At 38.4% G+C, this 25,905-nt stretch overlaps 1 protein-coding gene across 1 annotated transcript in view; it reads right to left on the reverse strand.

Moving 5' to 3' along the window:
• Positions 1 to 25,560, reverse strand: part of LOC109113733 (A-kinase anchor protein 12-like) — a 45,494-nt gene extending 19,934 nt beyond the window's left edge. The window contains exon 1 of the mRNA XM_042755884.1: positions 25,282 to 25,560. Coding sequence (XP_042611818.1) covers positions 25,282 to 25,392 — 111 coding nt within the window. The 5' untranslated portion in view covers positions 25,393 to 25,560. The remainder of the gene's footprint in view (positions 1 to 25,281) is intronic.
• Between the last annotated feature and the right edge of the window lie 345 nt (positions 25,561 to 25,905).

Genomic DNA, 25,905 nt, shown 5'->3' on the forward strand with positions numbered 1-25,905 from the left:
AAAAGAACTCAGTTGAAGACAAAGATTTGAGAGAGGATTTGACAGTTCATGGTTTTAATTTCAGCGTCTGCTTCCATATTGAGTGCATTAAAATTTAAAACGTCATTGATGTCATACAATAAGACAGATTAGAAAGATTCAAACATAAATTACCCATCTCAGTGGCTCAGGAATTTGGACAGTGTAATCACATAACCAAGCATTCACAATTTCCTCGGACACATTAAATATTTCAGTGATGGCAGAATGTCCCGATTCTCAAATGTACTCTGTTGATCACATTTTGTATTCAGTCAGCATTGCATAACACCAATATAATCCAAAAACCACACAAACACAAAAGTAACTCCAAAAAGCTAAAATGAAATAATGTAATAATATCAGCAATATAGATATACTATTTAAACTTGTCTAAAGCCCAACTGACATTTAACTAAATAGTACTGTGCAAAGTGGAAAGGCTTTCCTACATAATATTTAAAAAACTCAAAATCCAAACATATACTAAAAAATTAAAAAGAATAAAAAAACACTAAATCTAAACACAAAGGAAACAACACATTTACTTCTGAAAACATTTCAAAATGCAATTATTAATAATAGAACAGTAATGGGAATCACAAAGGACACTCTTGTGGGACTTTGGAAAATATGTGAAAATGCAATTACGTTAAGGAAATTTCTGTTTAAAAAAAAAAAAAAACAAAAAAAGACACAAAAAACACACACATCTTACACAGTTCCACAACATGTCCCCTAAAACACCAATCACTCCTACCACCAGCAGGTCTATCTCATGACAGTCATTCTCCACATTCCGAGACCCCTTCACAGAATTCCAGCCTGATGGGGCAACCCCACCCAAATTCCCCTGCCATAGCTCTGTTTCATCCCCTCCTTCATCTGACATGACGTCACTTGCCATTTACAGATCCATAACTTTTAAGGTCTCGAAAAACACTGCTGCTTAAAATTTGGGGTCAGCAATATAATTTCCTTTTTTAAGAAATTAATGCTTTTACTCAGCATGGATGCATCAAAATTTTTAAAAGTAAATGCTAAGACTTTTACAATGTCACAAAAAAGAACTTTATTTCAAACAAATGCTAAAAATGCTATCACCATTTCAACAAAAATATTGACCAGCACAACTGTTTTCAACACTGATAATAAGAAATGTTATTTGCGCACTTAAAATAATTTCTGAATGATGATGCGACACTAAAGACTGGAGCAATGGCTGCTGTGAATTAAATTTTACCAGCACATAAATAAATTACATTTTAAAATAACTTTAAAAATATAAAGTTATTTCAAATTGCAATAATATTTCACAATTTTATTGTTTTACTGTATTTTTGATCAAATAAATGCAGACTTGGTGAAATAAAGAGACTTCTTTCATTTTCTTGACCAAATTGATGCAGAGCTTTTAGACAATTGGCATCTGAAACTTACTTAAAAAAAAAAAAAATGAAAATAAGATCACCATACTGATCCAAAGAAGTTTTTATGCCAGTTATAACAGTGAAGATGGAACATTTACATGAAAATGACTGTTGATAAATTAAAGCTAAAAGATTCTTGCCATTTTTAAATGCATTCAGTTCATATTGGCCAGCTGAGTGGTTTCTGCAAAAGGTACAAAATTTGAGCCCGCTGGTGACACACTTGACCCTTTTCTAAGATCGTAACTCACCGGGACATTTAACAACTGCCAACAAATAAACTGACAATGTGAGTGTGTTTAAGTGTGACAGTTGTTTATCTGAAATAACTAAAGGTAAACACATTTTGTCTTTATGGTACCACACACTTGTCGATGGAAGGTTTGCACAGAGGTATGACATCAGATGTTATTGTGCTGTTATGAATGTGAATTGTGACTGGCCTTGTGCTCTGCTGTTTTCAGTATATTTATGCTGTACATTAATAGAGCAAAATTAATGTTTTCCTTTGTCCTTCCTTAATCTTCATTATCTGGAAATGCACCTTTTTGCAATCTTGCAATCTTTTTCATGCTTCCATCTGTTCTGCTGCCCTGTGTTGCACTGATCTGTCAGATTCCTTTTCTCTCCTCTTCCTCCCCTCCTCTTTTGCAGTCTCAATGCTCAATTCTGCAGATCAGAGGTTCAGGGATGGCCGTTCATCCCACAAATCACTCTGCAGAGAGGTTGCAAATCTCTTTTCTTTAGGACAGAGAAAGACAGCAAAGCAGAGGAGAATTCATGCCGTCTTAAACAACTATCCAATTGTCGAATACTCCAAATGGTAGTCATCTTTCAGATGTGACCTTCTAAAGTTTTCAAGACTCGCTTGGTGATCATAACATTTAGGACTGTTAAAGTTTACAAAACTGACATACTTATGGATTTAAAATGCCCATCGACAGATGGAGCCCATATAAGTGATCAGTGTATAAAAATAAGATATATATGTGACCCTGGACCACAAAACCAGTCATAAGGGTAAATTTCTCGAAATTTAGATTTATACATCCTTTGAAAGCTGAATAAATAAGCTTTCCTTTGATGTATGGTTTATTAGGATCGGACAATATGTGGCCAAAATACCACTATTTGAATATCTGGAATCTGAGGGTGCAAAAACATCAAAATACTGAGAAAATCACCTTTAAATTTGTCCAAATGAAGTTCTTAGCAATGCATATTACTCATCAAAAATTAGGTTTTGATAAATTTTATGGTAGGAAATTTACAAAATGGAGCATGGTCTTTACTTAGTATCCTAATGATTTTTGGCAAAAAGAAAAATAGAAAAAAATCGATAAATTTTGACCCATACAAGTTTTTTTTTCCCCCTGGCTATTGCTAAAAATATACCCCAGCGACTTGAGACTGGTTTTATGGTCCAGGGTCACATATAAAAGTGTGTGTGTATGTTTGTGTGTTTGTCTCTTATTTCTTGCTAAATAATGAATAATGAATCATCAATGGACAAACCTTGGTCTCATGGTATGAATAGTTCATTAAGATTTTGCAGAACACTTGAACTTGTGGCCTCAGTCACTTAAACACCAATTTAAACACCTTAAGATGAATTATAATGTAAAAATGGCCTTCAACAGGGTGTAATCTACTGTATATCAAATCCTCATAAAGCTCATAAAACTGAAAGCCCAGGCTAGAAAATATATGTCAGCAACATTCATAACATTACTGAAACCATGTTATATGTCTCCAAATTTTAAATGCATGCATAACACGCATTGCCATATAGACTGTGAAAGGTCCAGAGAGGATATATGTGAAAAATACGCAAAGCTACAAGTTCGAGTTTAAGGTAATAAAAATCCTCCTGGGGGTCATGCTTTATCCGTGCCTGTTGACCTCTGCCCTTTGACCCCTTGCTGATGAGGACTGTATCACAGAGAGAAAACAGGAGATGACAGATGGATATCTCTTCACCATTTGATTTACATCAAGAACCTTACAGCAACATAGAATATTATAGAATATCTGTTTTGGTTAGTTGTAATGGTATATTTTAATTTTTAAAGTATTTGTCAGAAGGACTGTTCTATAGACTTGTCACAAAGTTCATAAACCGGAGGTAGAGCATAACTGTATTTATGGGGTGCCATTTCAACACTGGAAGACAAGAACAGAGAAATTTCCTAACTTAGATGGACACATAGAGGACTCCACAATGATGTATGTGCCTGATGTATGGTTCTGTTGCTGCCTGTATCTAAAAGGAGGCCAGCACTTTCCTGTATTGTAGGCTAGAAATAAAGAGTTTAAATCCAATTCTGCCAATTCTAAGAATGAAGAAAGGAGAGCAGCAGCAGATGAGTTATTTATGAGAAACCTTCCAAGTTCAGAGTGGTCAGAGATGCAGACTGAGATCACTTCTGCAGACAAAATGGGAATATTAGATGTTAAACTGTGAATCATCTTTATAGAAGTGATAAGGAAAAACATGTGATCTACTAATCAACCTGTAGACAGACAAAAACAGAGGTCAGAACAGCGAACCCTGTGGTACTCCGCTGGTGAGTTTGGAATGTGTGGAAAAGAAACATGATAGAATATGTTATCAAAGGAGTCTATAGAAAAGTAAGATTTTAGGTCCAAAATCAGCAGCTGATGGTCACAGCAGAAAGGTTGAAATTGAGGAGCTAAGTACTCTTATTTCAAGGGATAGTCCACCCAAATATTCTGCCTTCATTTATCTCATCCTTGTGTCATTCCAAACCAGCATGACTTACTTTCTTCTGTGGACACAGAGGAAGGTCATTTGAAAAATGTCTCAAAAGTTTTTTCCCCCTCCATAAAATTCTTCAAAATATCTTCTTTTATGTTGCACAGAAATAAAGTCGTACAGATTTGGAACAATGTGAGGGTGAGTAAATGATGACATAATTTTTACTTTTGGTTGAACTGTCCCTCTAAGCAATTTGATTACCACAAGGAAAGCTATTACAATTACAGTACATGAAACCTAATTACTATGGGTGAAACAATGAATTTTGTGTAATGAGGTTTGACATTTAGCTGAATATTGACTCTATAACTTTGGACATTACTACAAATTCTGATGTCAGAGGGATGATAAACATTTTAGGCACATTAAGGACCACAGGGAATCATAATGGACCACAGTCAGTGAATTGAATACATATTGTTTAATTGTCCTAGCTGGGATATGATTTCCACTCTGAAGCTCTGTTAGTGACTGTTAACCTCATTGCTTGCTTTTGCTGTATTGTAATCTGCTTGCAGAGAAACTGTAATTGAGGTGGCATTTGAGATCTCACGATGGATTCATGATTATACACTGTTTATGCTCCAAACACAAACCTCCCAGTTGAGAAAATAAACCTCCCTCATCAACAAACTATAAGCCACCCAACTGTTTTTTCACTGTATCCTCCTGCTTTCACCTATTGCTTAGCACACTGCTTCATTATTAAAGGCATAGGCTAGTTCACCCCAAAAAGAAAAATTCAGCAGGACACAAAAGTTTTTTTTTTTTTCTTCTATTTTTCTATTAGTATTTTGAAGAACTGCCTGTAACACAGTTCTTAGAACGGGTAACAAAGAGGCGGGAACCGGCGAACATTTAAACAAAAACTTTAATAATAAAATAAACATAAAGTAGCGCGACAGCCCCTCGCGGGCGACTGTCGCGCACAAACAGAACCAAAACACAAAATAAAGTCCAGGCCTGGTCCTATCATCTTTCACTGTTGTCGCTCCTCCTTTTATCCTTCCGGAGCTCCTCCGTGGGACTCGAGACCTGCGAGTGGTGCAGGTGTCGCTCATTATCAATTACTCCACCAGCCTCGCTCCGTTCCCACGGCTCTCGGCCCCGCCCCACTCATCACATACCCCCATCGCCCCTCACAGGCCGGGGGGTACTCCTGAGACTGCGCTCTACTCCCCCCTTCCCCCTCCAGGGGAGCCGATCACGGCGGCCATGGCGTAGGCTACCTGGGGGTAAGGATAGACAGACGAGGCGAGAGAAAAGGAGACGGAAGGATGAGGAGAGACAGAGACGAGAGAGGGGAGAGAGGTAAAAAAAATAAAAAATAATAATTCTCGGTCCGGTTCCCAGACACACTGACGCCTGGTCCTCAACCAGCTGAGAGGCTCTCACTCGCGGTGCCATGCGATAATACTGGACATCTTTGGCGTACGGCCCGCCGACGCTCCTCCGCCTCCTCGCGGACGGCGATGGCTCTTCCTGTCGAGGGCAGCCGGTAGCTAGTCCCCCATTCCTGGTGAAACAGGGCCGACTCCTCCACTCCCTCTCAGACGGCAGCCACCCTCCTCGACCCAGGAGCGCGGCAGTGAGCTCTCCATCCCACCTCATTTTCCATCGTTCCAGCACCACCGCCTCGGGCAGCCACTGGCGGTCTCTGCGCCTTCCTGCTGCCCGATCTCCTCAGCACCACGACCCCCCTCTGCAGCGAGGGCTATCTGACAGCATGTCCCTCCTTCCTCCCAGGTTTTGGCACCAATGTAAGACAGTTCTTAGATCAGGAAGAAGGAGGCAGGAACTGGTGAACAGTTAAACAAAAACGTTAATAATAAAATAAACACAAAGTAGCGCGACAGTCTTCTGCAAACCCACAAACAGAACCAAAACACAAAATAAAGTCCAGGCCTGGTCCTCTCATCTTTCACTGTTTTCGCTCCTCCTTTTATCCTTCCGGAGCTCCTCCGTGGGACTCGAGACCGGTGAGTGGTGCAGTTGTCGCTCATTATCAATTACTCCACCGACCTCGCTCCGTTCCCACGGCTCTCGCCCCGCCCCACTCATCTCACTGCCATTCAATAAAAGGATCCAAAACACCATGCTTTCATTTGCTATTGGTTTAGGGGAAATTGTTTCCAAATAATTTCCATACTCTTTTTAGGCATTTAAATTTAATTTATATCAATGATTGTCAGCAGCTTTTTGGTGAAGATTTACTTGTCATTGAGACAACACAATTTAGCTGTTTTTGATGTACACACATTGCAGATATTCATCTTATTTAACTTAATCTGCTCAAAATTCCATATGAATTTAAAAAAAACAGTAAACTACTCATCCAGCATGAGAGAAAAAATACATGCTTTGTGTAGGGAGTTATGCACACAGACACACTTGGGTAAACACTCAGTACTGGAGAGGCCACCAATTGCATACATCATCTCTTTGACACAAACACATATGTGAAACGATCAGCCTCTGGCAACACACAGCAAACCTCAGTCTCTCTTAGTTCAGTCACTTCACAAACAATCTACACTAGTGTAGTATTACTGTGGTAAACTGGCCCAGTGTTTTAACAGGCTAGTGCTTACAACTTGATCCTGACAAATAGGCCACCGAAATATACTGCATCCTTGCATGCCTAATCATATCAAATGTACATGTAAGTTGATTTGAATCAGTAACACTGCTCGAGATCACAACAGTCTTTAAGGTCCACAAATCATCAGCCTTCTAAAAGTCTGAATCAGAACCAGAGCGCCACACTCCAAACCGACCATTTCTCACTCACTGAAGGGGAAAATCTGTGGTTTTAAAGGCAGACAAACACATCATCTGCCTAAACTTATTAGACTGTGGCAAATTTATGGCATTTAAGCTCCACATTTACAAATAGCATAGTGACAGCTCTGAATTTCTTCACCCTGACTCGATAAACCACATATCTGCAAGGCAGCTAGGGATTAAGTGCTCGCTTTGCTAAAACTTCCTTCATGTTGGCTTCAGATTTGTTTGTTTCATGGAAACATATGCAGTGAATTCTTTACTTCTTGTTTGATGGAGGAGGAATTTATTTTTTGGAACTGACCCGCAGCTATATACAAAAAAGGAGCGATTTTGTTACAAATTCCAGGAACTTGTACATATAAATGTCCGTGCAGAAAGTCTTCCAAGCTGTGAGCCATCCCACTGTGCGTTTTCCTGATTTTCCTAACCCCCTATTTGTCTCCTGCCTCCTGTCTTCTGTTTCCTTCCACTCCCCAAACCAGCTGTCACTAAGGCCCACCCTCATGAGCAAACATCAATGTGATAGGACAGGACCTCCCCTGTGTCCTCTGGCAGATCGAACGGACCATCACAGATTCAGCCCCCCCAACAGTCCGTCTGAAACAATAAACCTCCTGTGATTCAGATCATAAGGAGAAAGGAAGAGTTCAGATGTGACTCTCCTGTTATTTTGAAGAAACAACAGTCCAGAGTTTAAGGCTAGGGATCTGGTGGAGAAAACTTGAAACTGGATTGGTTAAAAATCTCACTGCAGGAAAAAAGGGATAGTTCACCTAATATACGAACAATGTTATCAATAAAAAAATCTGCACTAAAAACCTATTTATAGGGTCTATCAAAACCTGTATTTAACTCATCTGTCAACTTGCCACCATCCTAACCAACTGGCAAACTACTTGTCAGTGATACAGGGTTTTTAATACACTTTCGCAAACTGTGATTGCTTACACTTTCAAATGACATTTCCCGTCTGTTGTTGGCAGACACAAAGTGCTTTTTCTCAGGAGACCTGAGAAGATAAGATACAACACCAGAAAAACTAGTTCACACACTGCTGCCACCAGCCACATGATGTTGTTATCCAACCAAAGAAGATACAGAAATGTTTCAGACAAAGGAACTGAGCTTATAGAGATTATCACATGCTGCCTGATTTTATTTCGTGCCTTAACAATGTTAACATGGTAGAGGCATATGACCAGATTTGGTGGAGACATGCACATTCACAATTGCTTTTAAAAAATCTTAAAGGTGATAGTTCAACCAAAAATGAAAACCGTATCATCACTTTTGACTTTTTTTCTTCTGTGGAACATAAAAAAAGAGATAATTTGAGAAATGTGTCCTGTTTTTTGTCCATACAATTAGATAATCATCAAACGGTTTGGTTGCCACCATTTTTTTCAAAATATATTCTTTTGTGTTGCACAAGTAGTCATACAGGTTTGAAATAACATGAGGGTGAGTAAATAATGACAGAATTAATTTAGGTGAAATATGGCCTTAAAGTTATTTACTGTACATCTAAAAAAAAATGTACCTGAACTAATATGAGCTATATCTTTTTATATACATCTTTTTATAAACATGAATCATGAATAATTCATGAATCTTGCATATCTTCTTCTTACTCAGCCAGTGATAACAGTCCATAACTACCATCTCTAATAAAGCCAGAAAATTAAACCAGTGTTTACTACAGTGCATTCTAAGACTTTCTGTGTACTCTAAATCTCTGTATAGGTCTGAAGATAACATTTCTAAATGCCCTGATATGGCGGTAAACCAGAGCGATATATGACCTTTCAATCAATACATGATTGTTCTGAGATTTTACAGCTCTCCCTGAACACTTACAAATTTGAAATGTGCTTTCTAACTTCAACTCCCAACACTCGGATATACAGAAACTTTACCACCTTTACCAGAAACAGGGATCACAGCAGTTTTGTCAAGAGGCATGAGTCATGATTTGTCTTTCAAAGATGAAGGAGGATTATTTTTTCCTCTGAGAGAAAGAAAGAGAGAGAGTGTATGTATGTGTGTGTGTGTGTGTGTGTGTGTATGTGTGTGTGTGTGAGAGAGAGAGAGAGAGAGAGAGAGAGAGAGAGAGAGAGACAGAGACAGAGACAGAGAGAGAGGACAGCAGCTGGCTATTTTAGGTACAGCACTAAGTTGATGTGAAGGAGAAACAGCACATGTGCATGAAACAGGAAGTCCTTAACTCCTCCTCTTGCTTCCATCTTTGTTTAGCTGTTCTGCAAAGCCTAAGCCACAAACAACATAGGAAACTGGATGGCATGTGAACTGTGCCTAGGTTACAATAGCAAGCAATGTGATGTCTTGTGGTGTCACCCCAGGCTCGATTCTATGTCCTTTTATTGTTTAAACCCATTAATCATCAACAGCTGCACATATACCAAGATGGTTCACTCATATTACTATGAATGGGAGAAAGAGTAACACACAATATGGTGGAGTAAATCCACATTAATTGGTAAAGTCATTGCATCACTGCAGCTGCCGTTAGAAGCTCCAGATACTACAGAAAACAACACGCTGAGATGTGCGCTTGGGTCTGCAAATGCACAATGGCCAGATCAACCTGAAATGTGCGCTTTTTAAATGCTGAGTGTAAGAAAAAACAGTTAATTTCAGATTTAGTTGCTGATTTAAAATATGTAATTTAAATGTGATTTTAAAAGTCCACTAAAGTGCAAAACAGGAACACGGGGTGGAACATAAAGAGCAGCTCCGCCCCTTTTTTAAAATAGCCAATAGTGTTCCTGTTTACTTTATATCACAGCTGATAAAAATCATTGATCCATATTGGTGGAAGTGAGAGACTATGTTTTGAATGCTTATATCTTCTAAATGCGAATTTTGTCATTGTTTTGGAGCACACTAGCTTAGATAACCTTAAAGAGCAGGTCATATGGGTTTTCGAAAAATATCTTATTTGCAGTTTGTAATGTAGCTGTCCTTCAATGTAAGCACTCTGCAAAGTTCTTAATCAAAAAAAAAAGTGTATGATAAATAAAGATATTATCTCTCAAAAGAAAGAGTCAGCTCTGAATTTTCGAATCTTTTGCCTGTTACGATCTACGTCACTAGCTAACACATTTGCATATTTGCCTGCCCGCAAAATGCAAACACTCTAAATCTGCCCACAAACACTTCCACTAGTTAGTGTATTTATACCATGTCGAGAATGACGCTGTGTTCTGTGCTGTGAAAGCAAGTGTGTTTGTTTTCATTGCCTAAGGACATGATTCTTAAACAGTTCCCCACACGTGCACCTCAAATAAGTGTAGCGTGAACCAGACAAATTAAAAGATTCGATCGGGAGCCTGGTTGAAACCATGAGCCGAATTCCACAGAAAGGCAGGATGTTGTAAATCAACTCCCCAGCACCACAGTCTGATAACCGACTCTTTCACAGAACAGCTTTCAACATTAACACCATTAGAACAATTATTGACCAATTTCAATTCGAAGAAGAGATTGTCTAATTTGGGGCAAGTAATCGAAGAGATGGACACCCGTCTGAGCCTAACATGGTAAAGCCATGAGAGATCAGTGGATTGACTTCCCCCCACCTAGCAGAACCAGACTGAAATTCCTAAGGAGACCTGTTAACCCTCTGGTCTTCACAGGACGTATCCTTACTTCCCCAGAATGGCACAGAGAATGCCTTCCAATGCATATATGCACCAAAATGAACTTCAAAAAAGACTTCTAAATGGATATCAGTCCATTGCTTAACTCCATTTTATACCTGTAACCCACACATTTGATTTTATAATGTTTTAATCACTTATGTGTATGTCTTTTTAAATAACTCTTGAATAGCTTAAGGGATCATATTCATGTTTAGTATGTGTGTGTTCAAATATTCTTGCTTGAAAACGTTTCTGACCATCAGTTATTGTCAAATGTATCATATTCTTGTTATAGGAATCATGTCCAAATATATACCCTGCAAGAGCGGGAAAATTCGGACCACGAGCTTGATAAGATTACCATATGATTTATGAATGGGTGGGACAGACAATGCAACACCCTGAGAAAAAGACAGTATCTAATTGGTCAAGACAACATTTGAGGTGTGGCCAAAAGGCCAGTTTAAATACTCAGGACACCATCAAGTTTAGCTTTTTAGCTTTTAGCTTTTGTCAAGCTTTTGCTATCAGTCATGCCGGCTTTTAGCCTGCTTTTAGTCATGCTTTGTCATCACTTTTAGCGTTCTTCGAGCGCGTTCCAGCGTGCTTCGGCCTGCACGCCTGCTGCTACTTAGCCACAATGAGAAGAAACACCACCTAGTCTTATCAAACTTTACTTCTGTTCTTTTCTTTAGTTTCTTTTCTTTTACCTGTTTGAGAGTTCGTGTTCTGAGTTAAGTTTATGTAACGCCTTGTCTCCGAGTCTGACCTCGCGTGCCCGTCAAAAACTACAACCAGCCCACAACTCCGCATCTTCAGCCTACGCCCAACCCGGGGGACGTTTGCTTCCCCCAAGACGTCACTTCAACGACTACTGAACTTCCAGCAATCAGCAACTTCGGGAAACCCCCTTTTCAGCGACAACAAAGGGAACCCCGTTAAACAGGCAACGCAAGTACCTCCAGACTCACATCTGTACTGGGTTATCTAATATAATTTTAACCTCATTGAGGAACTCAGTGCGAGGGTTAATTAAGTGATTAAATGGTTGTTCATGTCTATGCAATTTCACGTATTGCTGTAAACTTGGGATTTCATATTTTCATTCTCTTAAACTCACTCTTTCCTAACGTTCTATCCTCCTGCAACTTGTGTGAATGTGTGAGTGCGTGTGCTTATGTGTTAGTAGATTAGTTTATATGTCTTAGATTATCTAAATAAAGCTTATTTATATTGAAAAGAGAAGTATCTTGTGTTTTGTGCTCACAAGTTAATGTCTTAAACTGCCGATCTTTGTTACTGTGCTAATTAATAGTGTTTTCACTATACTTTGGAATTAATATCCAGCGCAGATTTGATGTAATAAACGGCTCGTTCAGTGAATCGCTGGCCCGTTTCAGTGACAGCCGTGAAACACGTGATTCTGTTCAATTTCCCTTAAAATCTAAATGATTACCTTTGAGCTAAATTGACCTGTTTCACCTTTACATAAGTAAATAATAATATAATGAATGCAATAAAAATGCTGTCACATCACCAGGCACGGATTAACGCACAGGCTTGGCCTAGGCTGAAGCTAGGGGCCCCACCTGTGCAGGGACCTCGGATTAGCCAGACTGTTTTTTTTTTTATTATTTTAAATTATTATTATTTTTTTTTTTTTAAAAACCCTCATTGGCCCATAAGAAACATTAAAAGAAGATTTTTTGCTGAGCCTCTGACAAAATGAATGTCTTGTATTGTAGAATGCACACTCAGCACTGCAGAGAGTTTCACGGGATTGTGTTAAAGCGAAATGGAAAAGTAAAACGCACATGCGGCATTCAAAAGCGATTTTATACCCCCGTGTTTTGAAACCGACTCTCTGATGCAGTGCAAATTAAGATTACATGACATATTTAGGCTGGTTGCTGGTATGTAGGCTATAATATGTGTGTAGCCGATTTCTAGTCACTTGATTTCTGATTCTTTTTTCTTGACTGGTTTTTTGATCTGCTTCCCCTAATGTCTATTGTAACCGTTTATGTATGTTTCTTCTGTAGGGTAACATAGTAAAACACAGTTCTTAAGTTGACCCATGTATATAAAAATTTACATACCAAAAATAATAATTAAAACTACATCTCTAAATTGATTCCACAAAAGTATATTTTCGCATAAAGAAATAGTACACTGTCTAAACAAACCAATTCATCATGTTTGGTCTGAGCCATTTACACACCAAACCACTGGTCTATTTATTGTTCAATAGGCGATGCTTCTTCGTTCTGACTTAAATGGACGCCAATGTCCAGATTGATTTTATTTACTCAGTCACAGCCCAGCACACGCTTACCCACACTCGTAGCCAAACGTCCTGTACTTATCCAGTTTTCATTCCGTAATTAGAAATTGGTTAAGGGATCTTGATGAGACTGCACAAACAGCTGGTACAAATTATCTCACTCACGTCTTAACTGCACCACAGCCGACGTTTTGTTCTTTAAATGTGAATTAAAAAGGATGTATAAGGAAGCTTTTTACATCTGCACGAGTGTCAGGACATATTGAATTTTTGGACAGATTTTAAGGGCATGTCTAGTAGATTAGGAAGACAAATCTGACTAAGCCTTATGACTCCCTGGCACAATGGAATCCACACTTTAATTACTACATCTCATTGAACTCATTGCAACTAATCCCTAAGGGTCACAGTCTAAAAGCACCCACAACACTGTTAAAATGGAATACATTCATAAATGAGGAAACTGCTACATTAAGGGGGAATTCACAACAAAAACTGGAAATGTGTCCTTATCTAACATTGTTTTTATTATTTGAACATAATGCCTGCATTTTGTGCACTAGATTTCAATAAAGGTATTATGCAAAATAAGGCATAAGCACAAACTGCCAAAAACACATTTTCCACTGTCACAATACTCATGTTACTCGACTTCACGGATATGTCCTGGATCTACATGCAGTATTAATGCTCATATCCATGAATTTGATGCATTATTGTCTGTCAATCGTCATAAGACAATGCTTTTCACAAGAAGGTAAAAGCAATGTTAAAAATTGCTGAATGAAAGTAACAGAGCTAGTCAAAATGTTTTGGCAAAAATCTCAGCTGAAGCTCAGTAGCCATCTCTTCTTGTCCAGGAACAAAACACATCTGTTTTGGGGTTTCAATTTTAATGGGAGTGGATTCACTGTCTGTTGATGACAGTACCCATCCACTGAATTGTGGGCTTTCTGACTCAGGTTTTGTTGACAAGCATCATCCATCCACCCTGTGTAGGAGTGTTTGGTATTTGCATAAAATCTCCTGATCCCCAAAGGCCTGATTGGCTACAAGCATAACACAACACTGGCACAGAATAGAGGATCTTATGACTGTTCTAACACCCAGTTTAAAAGAATTTGGCCATTGTAAAACAATTGTTTTTTTTTTTTTTTTCTGTTTTTTATTTTTTTTCTTTTCTACAGCAAACACAAACCAGGTTTATTGACAGTCATCTAAAAACGAAGCAGCATTACTACGCAATTAAACTAGCATGCAAACGCACAGGACCCAGCTGTGACAACATCTGTGACCCGACCAATCTAATTTCAAAGAAAAGAACATCATTACACCTAGTTTTTATAGCATCTTCCGTGGTTTGCGTATTTAAAATTAACTGGAAACAATGATGCTGATAGATTTAAAAACCCACATTTTAAGTCTTTTAAAAAAGCCTAAATATATTCAAAAAAGCAGTCAGTCCACCTGTGGGTGAGGATTCACATTCACAATCCAAAAGACTTCTAGAATCATCCATCCTAGTGAAGCTTCCGTGATGATGGTTGTCTTCAAATTTTAGCTAAATATAAGTCGAGAGTCTCCATACATTGTAATAAGTCTGTGAAGGCCTGTCCATCTAGGGATCCTTTAAGTTGTTGTTCAGCCGCACAATAGGTTTCTTGAGCTGTGACGTGAGACCCGACAAAAGTAAACCTGTTGACAGGGATTGTCTATTTTCTGGCAGGGCAGTAATGAAACGTTATTGATGCTGGCTCCCTGATTAAAGCACGTAGGCCATGGATCTCCAACAAGGAGAGTGCTTTACTTTTAAGCATCACAAGCCCCACTGCCAGTGAAGAGTAGCCTCAGAAGATGAGGAAATAAGAGGGAATTGCTTGTTTACTTGGAGAAGACAAGGAATGAAACTAAGGAAAACAGAAATATTTCTTTGCTCCAAGTTGTTAATTAAAGAAGATATGTCAATGGATGCCTCAGTCTCTTTTTTCTACCTTTGTCCTCACTGGCCTCTATTCTCTATTCTAGAGGTGTGTTTTTTGTAACTGGCATATTAGCATTTTATGAGGCCAACTTCACTTCTAAAAAGAGGAAGAGAGAGGAGGAGGGTAGTGGAAACAAAAAAAAGAGGGTGAATGTGATGGAGGAGGACAGTGGGGAGTTGGCTGATGAAATAAACCCTTCTATTTTTGACCCATGTAAACAGGTCCTTTCTAATAAAGAGAGAGGCAATGAGGAAACAAATTAAGAGTCAAAGAGAGAGAGGGAAAGTGAGGTGGCAATTCAGCAGAGTCAGAATCAGTGAAAAAGACTGTTTGTATTTCTAAGCCTAAATTTGGTTCAAAGGTTCACTGATTATTTTTCTGCATCGCAGCAAACTAAAAGCAGAAAACATTAGCAAAAGAATTCAGTGAATACACACCAAGATTTTTTATTGTTTAAGAAGTCTCCTTATACTCACTAAGGCCAAGCTTTTTGTATGATCAAAAGAAATTCTGTAAAACAACAATATTGTGAGAAATATAGATTTACAATTTGAAATTATTGTTTTTCCATTTGAATATATTTTGAGGGATGTAATGTATTCCTGCAGTGTAAGCTGAATTTCCTTGATCATTAAACAAGTCTTCAGTGTCACATAATGCCTCAGAAATAAAAATTAATATATATAGATCTGATGCTCAAGAAGCATTTTGTATTATTATCAATGTTGAAAACAGTTGTCCTGCCTTTTTTTTTTTTTTTTTTTTTTTGGTGGAAAAAATTATATAAAAAATTATGATAAGGAATTCTCTGATGAATATGAGTTCAGGAACAGCATTTGGTGATATAAGTATTTTGTATTTTTCATTCCTTTCTGAATTAAAGTATTGATTTATTTTAATTATAGTACATCAACTCAAAGACTACATGAAATATATTTACTATTATTACGCCCCGCGCCTAGGGGTAGTAGAAAAGACTCTTAACAGGGCATAATAAGACTGGGACCCTGAGAAAGACAGTATCTAATTGGTCAAGACAACATTGAGGTGTGGCCAAAAGGCCAGTTTAAATACTCACAGGACAACCATCAACGTTCAAGTTTGAGCTTTTTAGATTTTAGCTTTTGTCAAGCTTTGATAATCAGTATGCGGCTTTTAGCTGCTTTTCGGCATGCTTTGTCATCAATGTTAGGCGTTCTTTCGAGCGCCGTTCCAGAGTGATGCGGCCTTGCACGCCTGCTGCTACTTAGCCACGTGAGAAGAAACACACCTGAGTCGCTGTCAAACTTACTTCTGTTCTTTTACTTAGGTTCTTTTCTTTATCCGTTTGAGAGTTTCGTGTTCTGAGTTAAGTTTTGTAAAGCCGTGTCTCCAGTCTGACCTCGCGTGCCCGCTGAAAACTGACAACCAGCCCACAACTCCCGCATCTTAGCCTACGCCAACACGGGCTTCCAAGACGTCACTTCAACGACTACTGAACTTCCAGCCAATCAGCAATCGGGAAAACCCTTTCAGCGAAAACAAAGGGAACCCCGTTAAACAGGCAACGCAAGTAACTCCAGACTCACATCTGTACTGGTGTTATCTAATATATTTTAACATCATTGAGGACCTCAGTGCGAGGGTTAAGTAAGTGATAAATGTTGTTCATGTCTATGCAATTTCGTATTGCTGTTAACTTGGGATTTCATATTTTCATTCTCTTTAAAATCGCACTCTTTCCAAGTTCATCCGCCTGGCAAATTGTGTGAATTGTGAGTGCGTCTGTGTGCTATGTGTTAGATTAGTTTTATGTCTAGATGTTATCTAATAAAGCCTTATTTATATTGAAAGAGAAGTATCTTGTGTTTTGTGCTCACAAGGTTAATGTTCTTAAAACTGCGTTTGTTACTGTGCTAAGTAATAGTGTTTTCACTAATACTGGGATATTAATATCCCAGCGCAGATTTGATGTTTTAAACCTTGCCTCGTTCCAGTGAACGCTGGCCGTTTCAGTGATCAGCCGTGAAAACAGTGTTCTTTTCAAATTCACTGTAAAATCTTAAAATGATTCCTTTGAGCCTAAATTGAACCTGTTTCCCTTACATAAGTAATAATAATATAATGAAATGACATACAAAATGCTGTACATCACCAGGCACGGCATTAACGGAACAGGCTTGCATAGGCTGCAGCCTAGGGGAAACCCCATGTGTGCAGGGACCTCGGATTAAGCCAGGGGACTGTTTTTTTTTTTATTATTTAAATTACTTATTAATTGTATTATTTTTTAAAAACCCTCATTGGCCCATAAGAAACATTAAAAGAAGATTTTTTGGCTGCGGCGTCTGACAAAAGAAGTTGGTATTGTGATGCACACTCCGCACTTGCAGAGAGTGGCACGCGATTTCGTTAACTCGAAATGGAAAAAGTAAAACGCAAATGCGCATTTTCAAAAGCGATTTGGAAGACCCCGTGTTTTTGGAACCGAATCTCTGATTGCGTGGCAAATTAGGCTACTTAACAGCAAATTTCGGCTGTTGCTGGTATGTAGGCTAAATAGGTTGTGTAGTCGATCTAGTCACTTGATTCTGCTTCTTTTTCTTACGGTTTGAGTCTGCTTCCCTTGTATATGTAAAGTTTATGTATGTGTTTCTGTAAGACATGTAAACCAGTTTAACTGTGACCGTATTTTATTAAAGTTTTACATACCAAAAAAATAATCAACTCAATCTACATGTTCTTCAAAAAGTAGCTTTATCATATAAAGAAATAGTCCACTGTCCAACAAACCACTTCATCATGTTGGTTGAGCCTTTACACACAAACACTTGTAGTCATATTTATTTGTTCAAATTAGCGATGCTATCGTCTATGACGTCGGTTTATATGGAGCCAAGTTTCCAATATTGATTTTACTCAAGTCCCGGCCATGTCACAGTTACACTCTGCTAAGCAAAAACGTCCTGTATTATCCATTTCCTATCAGTAATTAGAAAGATGGTTACAGGGATCTTGATGAGATGCCAAACAGGCTGGTACAATGATATATCACTCACTCTTAAACTCACCACAGCAAGAAGTTTGTTCTTTACATGTGAATAAAAGGATTTAGATAAGGAATGTCGTTTTTACATTCTGGGCCACGATGTCCATGACAGATGAATTTTTGGTCGAGTCTGTGTAGGGCGTGTTTCAGGGAGAGTAGTAGGAAGACAAATCTGACTAAGCCTTTATGACTCCCTGTGCAAATTTGTAATGGGGGGAAGTAGATCCATGCGACTCAGCTGTTTACTACATCTGTGTACATTCGCCTAGCACATCATGTAGTGAAACTACTCCCTAAGGGGCACAAGCTAAAGCCCACCAACACTGTTAAAATGGAAATACATTCAGAAATGAGGAAAATGCTACATTAAGGGAAAGCACGTGGGAGGAAAAGGACAAGGCCGCGGGGTGAAATTGAGGTGTGGTCTCTTTATCTACAAGGGAGGTCATTGTTTAAGAATTATGGCACCATAATGCACTGCATTTTTTGCACTAGATGAGGCTTAACAATAGGATAAAGAGGTATCTGAAAAGTGCAAATAAGGCTAAGCAGCAACTGCCACAAAATCACATTTACGGCAGGCAACAATTACTTCATGTACTCGACTTCAACGGATATGTTCTGGATATACATGCAGTATAAGTGCTCTATATCCATGAATTTTGTCTGCATTTATTGCTGTCATCTTCATAAAGAAATGCTTTTCACAAGAGCGTGAAAAGCCAATGTTAAACTTGCTGAAAATAAAGAGCAGTCAAAGATGTATTTTGACACAAAATCCTCAGCTGAAGCTCAGTTAGCCATCTCTTCTTTTTTTCCAGGAACAACAAAACATCTGTTTTGGTTTGGTTCATTTGAATGGGAGTGGGTCCTGTCTGTGATGGACAGTACCATCCACTGATTGTGGCTTTGCTCAGTTGTTGTTGACATCATCTCCATCACACCGCCTGTGTAGGAGTGTTTTGTATTTGCATAATCCTCCTTCTGATCCAAAGCTGATTGCTACAAGCAATAAACAAAACACTGGCACAGGAAATAGAGGATTCTAATGACTGTTATACCCCAGTTTAAAAAACATTTGCCTTGTAAAAAAATTGTACAGAGAAACAACAGTTATGACATCATCTAAACACTAATCAGCATTAACTAAGCAATTTTAAACTAGCATGCAAACAGCCCGGACCCAGATGGACAACATCTGGCCAGACCAATCCAATTTCAAGAGGAAAAGACACATCATTTAAACTAGTTTTTATGGCCTCTATCCTTCCTTTGTTTGCGGATTTAAATTAACTGGAAAAACAATGATGCTGATAGATTTAAACCCCACATTTTTAAGTCTTTTTAAAAAAGCCTAAATATATTTCCCCCCCCCCCCCCCAAAAGCATTCCAGTCACCTGTTGGTTGAGGATTCACATTTCAAATCCAAAAGACTTCTAGAATTCCATCCTAGATGAAGCTTTCCGGATGATGGTTATCTTCAAATTAGCTAAATATAAGTCAGTAGTCTCCACTACATTTTGTAATAAGCTGCTGAAGCCTGCTACATCTAGGAGCCCCTTTAGGTTGTTGTTTCAGCAGGCACAATATGTTTCTTGAGCTGTGAAGTGCAGACAAAGTAAACGTTGACAGGGTTGTCTTTTTCTGGCAGGGCAGTAATGAAACGTTTTATTGATGCTGGCTCCTGATTATGAAAGCACTTAGCCAGGGATCTTCACACAAGGAGAGTTGCTTTACGTTTTGATCATCCACAAGCCCACTGCCAGTGAAAAGAGTAGCTCAGAAGATGAGGAAATAAGAGAGGAATTGCTTGTTTAGCTTGAGGAAAAGGAATGAAAACTAAGGAAAACAGAAAATATTTTTTGACTCAACACGTTTGTTAATTATATAGAAGATTATTGGTCAATGGATTGCCTCAGTCTCTTGTGTTTCTACTTTGTCTCTCACTGGGCCTCTTATTCTCTATTCTCTAGGAAGATTGTGTTTTTATGTGAACTGGCACTTAGTAACATGTTGTTAGTGAGGCCTGAACGCTTCTACTAGTCTACAACTAAGTGAGAAGGTGGAAAGAGATATGAAGAGGGAGATGGAAGTGAAACAAAAGTCATTGGTGAGGTGATGATAATGTTATGGGAGGAGGACAGTGGGAGTATGGCTAGATGAATAATAAGAACCCTTCTATTGTTGACCCATGTAAAAGCGGTCCTTAGTTCTAATAAGAGAGCCGGCAATGAGACAAAGCAAATTTAAGAGTCAAAGAGAGAGAACCGGGGATGAATTGTGAGGCGATGGCACCAGCTAACAAGGTGTCCAGAATCAGTGAAAAGACTGTTTGTATTTCTAAACGACAAATTTGGTTCAAAAATAGGAGGCGTATTCATCTGAGCGGGCTGAGGTATTGGGTTCTGAGTAGAGCAACAACAAACTAAAAAGAAAACGCCAAAGTTAAAGCAAAACTAAGTTCACGATGGAATACACACCAAGGTAGGTTTTAGTTGTGTTAAGAAGTCTCTTATAACTCACCAAGGGCTGCTTTTGTGGGAGTGCATTGCAAAATATGGGCGTAAAAACAAAACAGAGTATGGTGTACGTGAAATATGCTGATAGTTACAAAGAGTTGAAATGATTGTTTTCCATTTGAATCTATTTATGAAGGCTGTTTAATGTATTCCTGTGATGGCAAAGCTGAATTTTCAGCAGTCGATTGAAACCAAGTCTTCAGTGTCACATGAATTGCCAATCAGAAATACAAATTAATATAAGAGATCGATGCATCAAGAAACAGTTAGATTAGTGATAGGTGACTGATCAATGTTGAAAACAGTTGTACTGCCTTTTTTTTTTTTTTTTTTGTTTTATTGTTGTTTGGTGGAAAAAATATAATATAAAAAAAATTATTTATGATAAAGAATTCTCTGATGAATATCGAGTTCAGGAACAGCGATTTAATTGATATAGAATATTATTGGTAATCCTTTTTCATTCCTTTCTGAATTTAAAGTAAATGATTTATTTTAATGTATAGTACAGAGTGTCAACCGCAAAGAATACATGAAATATATTTACTATATATATGATATTTATATTTCTGGAGTCCTCTAGCTAGGTTTTTAGGGAGTGAAATATTTATAGCAAAGTGATTCAGTTGTGTCTTTAATTCCACAAAACAGACGTTCGATTTAAAAGAAGACGTGCGAAGAATATTGGACGTTTTAGTTTGCGGATCCCTGGCCCTTCTGCCCACCAGCCATCGTGTGCTCCTGAGAAAGGACCTGTCCCCTCGGTCTAGACAAACAGGACAAGACAATATGATGTAACTTGATTACAATGATTTAAAAATAGCTTCAATTTTGCTGCTATAGGAAATATAAACATAATCAGGAGAATAACTGGAGTCTTTAAAACACCGGAAGTAACTTCATTTGAGCTAATCATTGCCTCCTCCTTAATTTGCGCTTTTCTGGATAGGAAGTGGCCTAGCTATGAAACAGGTGTGTCGGTCGCTTTAACTAACTGAGGTAATTACTCCAACAGAGAAAATATTACAACACCTCACTAAACAACTCTCCATAACACAGATTTATAACTACTAAAAAAAAGAATCAAGTAACAAAATCAGAATTTCTGAATTGTTCATCTTAGGTAATTACTTTAAAGCGCCTTGTAAGGAACTAATGGTCTTGTCATTACTTTCCTTTTCGTCCCTGACGCTGACATGGAATTTCAAAACTGTCATTTGGGACCAAGCGCATAAGTGAATGTATACCATCCAAGTGGTCAAACGGTAACTAAGCATTCATACCTCATTTAGATGGATTTAACCTTAAGTGGCCGAGGAAATAGTTAGTAATAGAGTATATAATAACAACCCAAAGACTAACCTGTATCTCTGTCTTCAACACATACCTGTATTCAGTGTGACCTGCACAAGAATCAGCATGCCATCTAATGTTTCTTACCTTTTGACACAAACAGGTTTCTCATTTCTTTTTAACTTGGCAAAAAGAAAAATTATCCCTCTCTCTCTCGTTTTCTCAATTCTTTAACAGTGTACTCGATCACCCCCAGTAGCAAAGCACACTGCATAATCCATCTAGTGGTTTTCCCTCGCCTCAGTGGCCCTCTCTTTCAACTCTTTCTACGGTGATATGTTCCCATTCAAAACCAACCAACGCTTCCACCCACGTCCCCTCCTCCTTGCATCACATCCTCTCTCGCCCTCTCTCTAGTTTACCTTTGACTTTCGAGTGTAATCCGAAGCACAAACAGCCACCTGCCTCCTCCGCCGGGAAGCCTGTCCTCCAAAACCAATCCTAAATTGGGCCCTCTGTTCTCTTCGTTCTCCATCCTCCACTCCTCTTTCTCGGTATGAGGTCCCTATCCGAGTTATAAAGGCTCTTATCTGCATTGCAAACGCTCCCACACCACCCCTCTCTCATTACCCCTCTGACAGTGTAAAGGTTTTATATACCATCCTTCATAAGTTAAACAAGTTAATGCAAGCCAATCGCGGGTTTTGAGTGTTTTGTATCCGAGACTTTGAAAAGTTTGAAGAATCTACTCCAGAATAACTAATAGGGTGTTAATGAACACCTGTCAAATCAGTGCTGTTGTTGGTTTGGAAAAAGGCCCAAGTGTGGTATCTCATAGTAAGGGAAACATAGGCATTATTGTGAGTTTATATGTTTGCAATTAGAGTCTTGGGGCTTAGCCATTGAATCCACAGCAAAGAGTCTGAAAAGAGTCGAGAGTCGAGTTCAGCCCCTGGTTGTTTTTAAACAAAGTGAGTGTTTTGAGAGCGTTTCAAGAAAGGGGGAAATGTTTCAAATGGGTAGGAGAATCGTGCTCATCATCATCCTATGTTTTGTGTTGAACCCATTTTTAGATAGTGCAGGGTGGGGCAAAAGAGAGAGAGAAACGATAACTTTTACTAAATTACTAAACATTTCCTATGCATGCCAGAGAGAGAATGTTTAATCAACCACATCTCTAGTAGAGGCGCCTCACACAAATCGTCCCCTTGGCATTATAAGGTTCTATCTGACATATTGTTGTCAAAATTTAGTTATTCAGGATATTCTTATTCTCGTGACCACTTCTTTAACATTAGATGTGATGTTGTTTTTTAAGTTGTGTACATTTTGGAACTTTTTATTTAGAAAATAAAAAAGGTTCTTTCTACACCCACCCCACCCACCGTCTAATGGAATGCAAAAAACTTTTAAAAGCTCAAATATCTCACAAAACCTGCTCAGAACGCAGATAGAACCTTATAATTCCAAGGGGACGAAATGCTGTAGTCACAGTATGTAGCTGTATCGCTAAAGTGCATGCACACATACATTGTCTTGCCAGACCACACCTGTTCAAGGGTCCTTATCTAATAAAAAAACAAACATTCGAGTTTTGAATATTCCTTCTCTTAGACTAAACAAAATTCAGTCAAGTCACCAAAACTGGATGGGTTTAACAGGGTTTTTTCTGTATCTAAGGTCTTGTTCCAACAACTACATGTTTATTCTCTTAGACTCGCCTGTTAAAAAAGGCACATATTGTAGGCTATACAAGCTCAGCTGGTCAGACGATCATCATGCACTTCACCGAAAACTAAACAGCTGAAGAAGAAGAATGGAATGCTGGGAGAAAACAAAATGCAAGGTCATTGTCTTGTTTGTACGTTCTTTGAAAAGAATTGTAACTCTTTTCTGGAACACAATGAAGCATACTTCTGCACATTTCACTCCTAAACAAAAGCTATGGTCTGTTGGGTATAGTTTCATAATTAACATAATAAATTAACAACCTACAAAAGTTAACATTTTCTCAGCCCCAGACTGAATCTGGTGAATATGCTTTCCACTTCCGAATATGCAAAATTAATACACTGGGATCATCTCTGTAATGCCTTTGTCAATTTTTTTCTATGGTTTTGTGTTAAAGCAATTTTTTACAATAATAAAATGTAATCAATATAGGATTTTTGACTGTGGTTAACATCAGATGAAATTGTCTTAAGTTTTATGCCCAAATATTAAAAAAAAATTAGATTACTGGTATAGTAGTACTTATACTGAGTAGACTCACTCAAGCAACTCTTTAAATAATGTAACTGTATAATAAATATCATAATAATATAAGATGGTCAATTTCCCTTTATCCCATCAAAAAATCATCATCCTCCGATCTTGGTAAACCCCTGAGTTTTTGCATGGCTTCTGCTTGCTACATTATCCCCTCATTTTGATACATAGCGCTTTGAAGGAATATAACGGCAAGGTGCAAGTTATGCACCCCGTGATTTGGCACATGACAAGAAATAACAGCACAGTGCAAATTTGTGTCTCTAAATTAAGTAAGGGATCACGCAAGAGTGAAAAAGTCCCAGAATGGTTGGAGCCAACACAATCTCATGATGACATAACTATTTTATGAGGTGGCGAACTAATATGTACAATCTGATTTGTACAAAAACACAATTTTTACAAAAAAGTAAAATCTCAATTTTTTTTTTCTAAGGTCCATTAGAAACTCACAAAGCATTCAGGGGGACATGTACGGAATATATGAAAAGTTATACTGCCCAAATTTTTAGTCTATATCCTCAATAACTCTGTTTAGAACTCCTTTATAAAAGTACTACTATCGCACTTGTAGTCGTGTTTTTGTGATAATATGAACATATGACTATGATTAATTTTGCAGCTTCATGCTAATATTCAGTATGAAAGCACTGCTGTTTTTGAATGATATATTCAGAACCTACTTGAATGATAATTCTAGTATGTTGTCAAGGCAAACACATTTAAACACCAAAGAGCCCACCCAGGAGGATATATCTGACTCACGATGTCATAAAATATGCACCTTCATCATGGGGAATTGGGAACGGGATAGAAAGGTGCAGTCATATCTCAATTTTCTTTTTCCCAGACGACCCATGTTGTCTGGACAAAAAACTGGTGGAGTCAAATCTGAACACCTCAATAACTGCATTACTGCAAATCTACTCATTAAACTTAAGAAAAGCTTTAAGAATATAGACATAAGCAAACCCGTTTCAACGTTTTCTCGAATACCTGCTAAAGCGAATCACAAAAGCGCACAGCGCAGTCACAGCTGTCAGGAGGGAGCCTATCAGGTGTTTACATTAAGCAAAGCTCAATAACTAGCTGCGCCACACATCTGACTCAAGGGGTCCCGAAAGGGGATACTTAGGTGAGCACGTTGAGCGTTTTATTCCTATAATATCCCCACACACATCCAAAACGTCATCTCAGAGCGACAATATTACTTTTCAACCGTAGTGTTACCTTGCCGTCTCCGTTTTCTCCATCCTGAGTGTTGCTGAGCTCCGCGCTGATGTCCTCTGGCGCATCTTCAGGGCTCTTCGCATCCCGCTGCACGGATGGTGTCGCTCCCATGATGAATAACGTCGCTGTTTCTCCACTCTTAGTCAAATAACGAGCGTGCAAAAGGAAGTAGGTATCCAACAGCCTGTGTAAATGCGCCCTGCAGTCCGTCCCGAGGGTTGTCTGCTTTGGAAATTGTCGAAACGGGTCTGTAGGAAACTCACTTTTAGGAGCCCTCCTCCTCCCATCAGTATCACATGGAGAGCAGCCAGACACGCCTTACAGCATCAAACCAGAGAGACCTGGGAGTGCAAACACCATCAGCCTGCACAATTACGCATTTAATAAATATGGCCAACAACCTCTAAGATGATAGTATAAGTTATAGAAGGTTTAGATAGACAAAATACAGTTTTGAGGCATGAACTTACAGTACATATGCTATCTAGTTTAGTTTATAGTTATTGATGTAATTCTTAATTAAAATCAAACTATGGTTTTATTGATGGGATGTGGTTTTTCGTGATTTTTTCTTTTGTCCTTGTGGTAGCAATAAAAGCAATCTTATTTTGCGAGAGCTCATGA

Source organism: Cyprinus carpio, unplaced genomic scaffold (assembly GCF_018340385.1).
Source record: "Cyprinus carpio isolate SPL01 unplaced genomic scaffold, ASM1834038v1 S000006753, whole genome shotgun sequence".
Taxonomy (NCBI): Eukaryota; Metazoa; Chordata; class Actinopteri; order Cypriniformes; family Cyprinidae; genus Cyprinus; species Cyprinus carpio.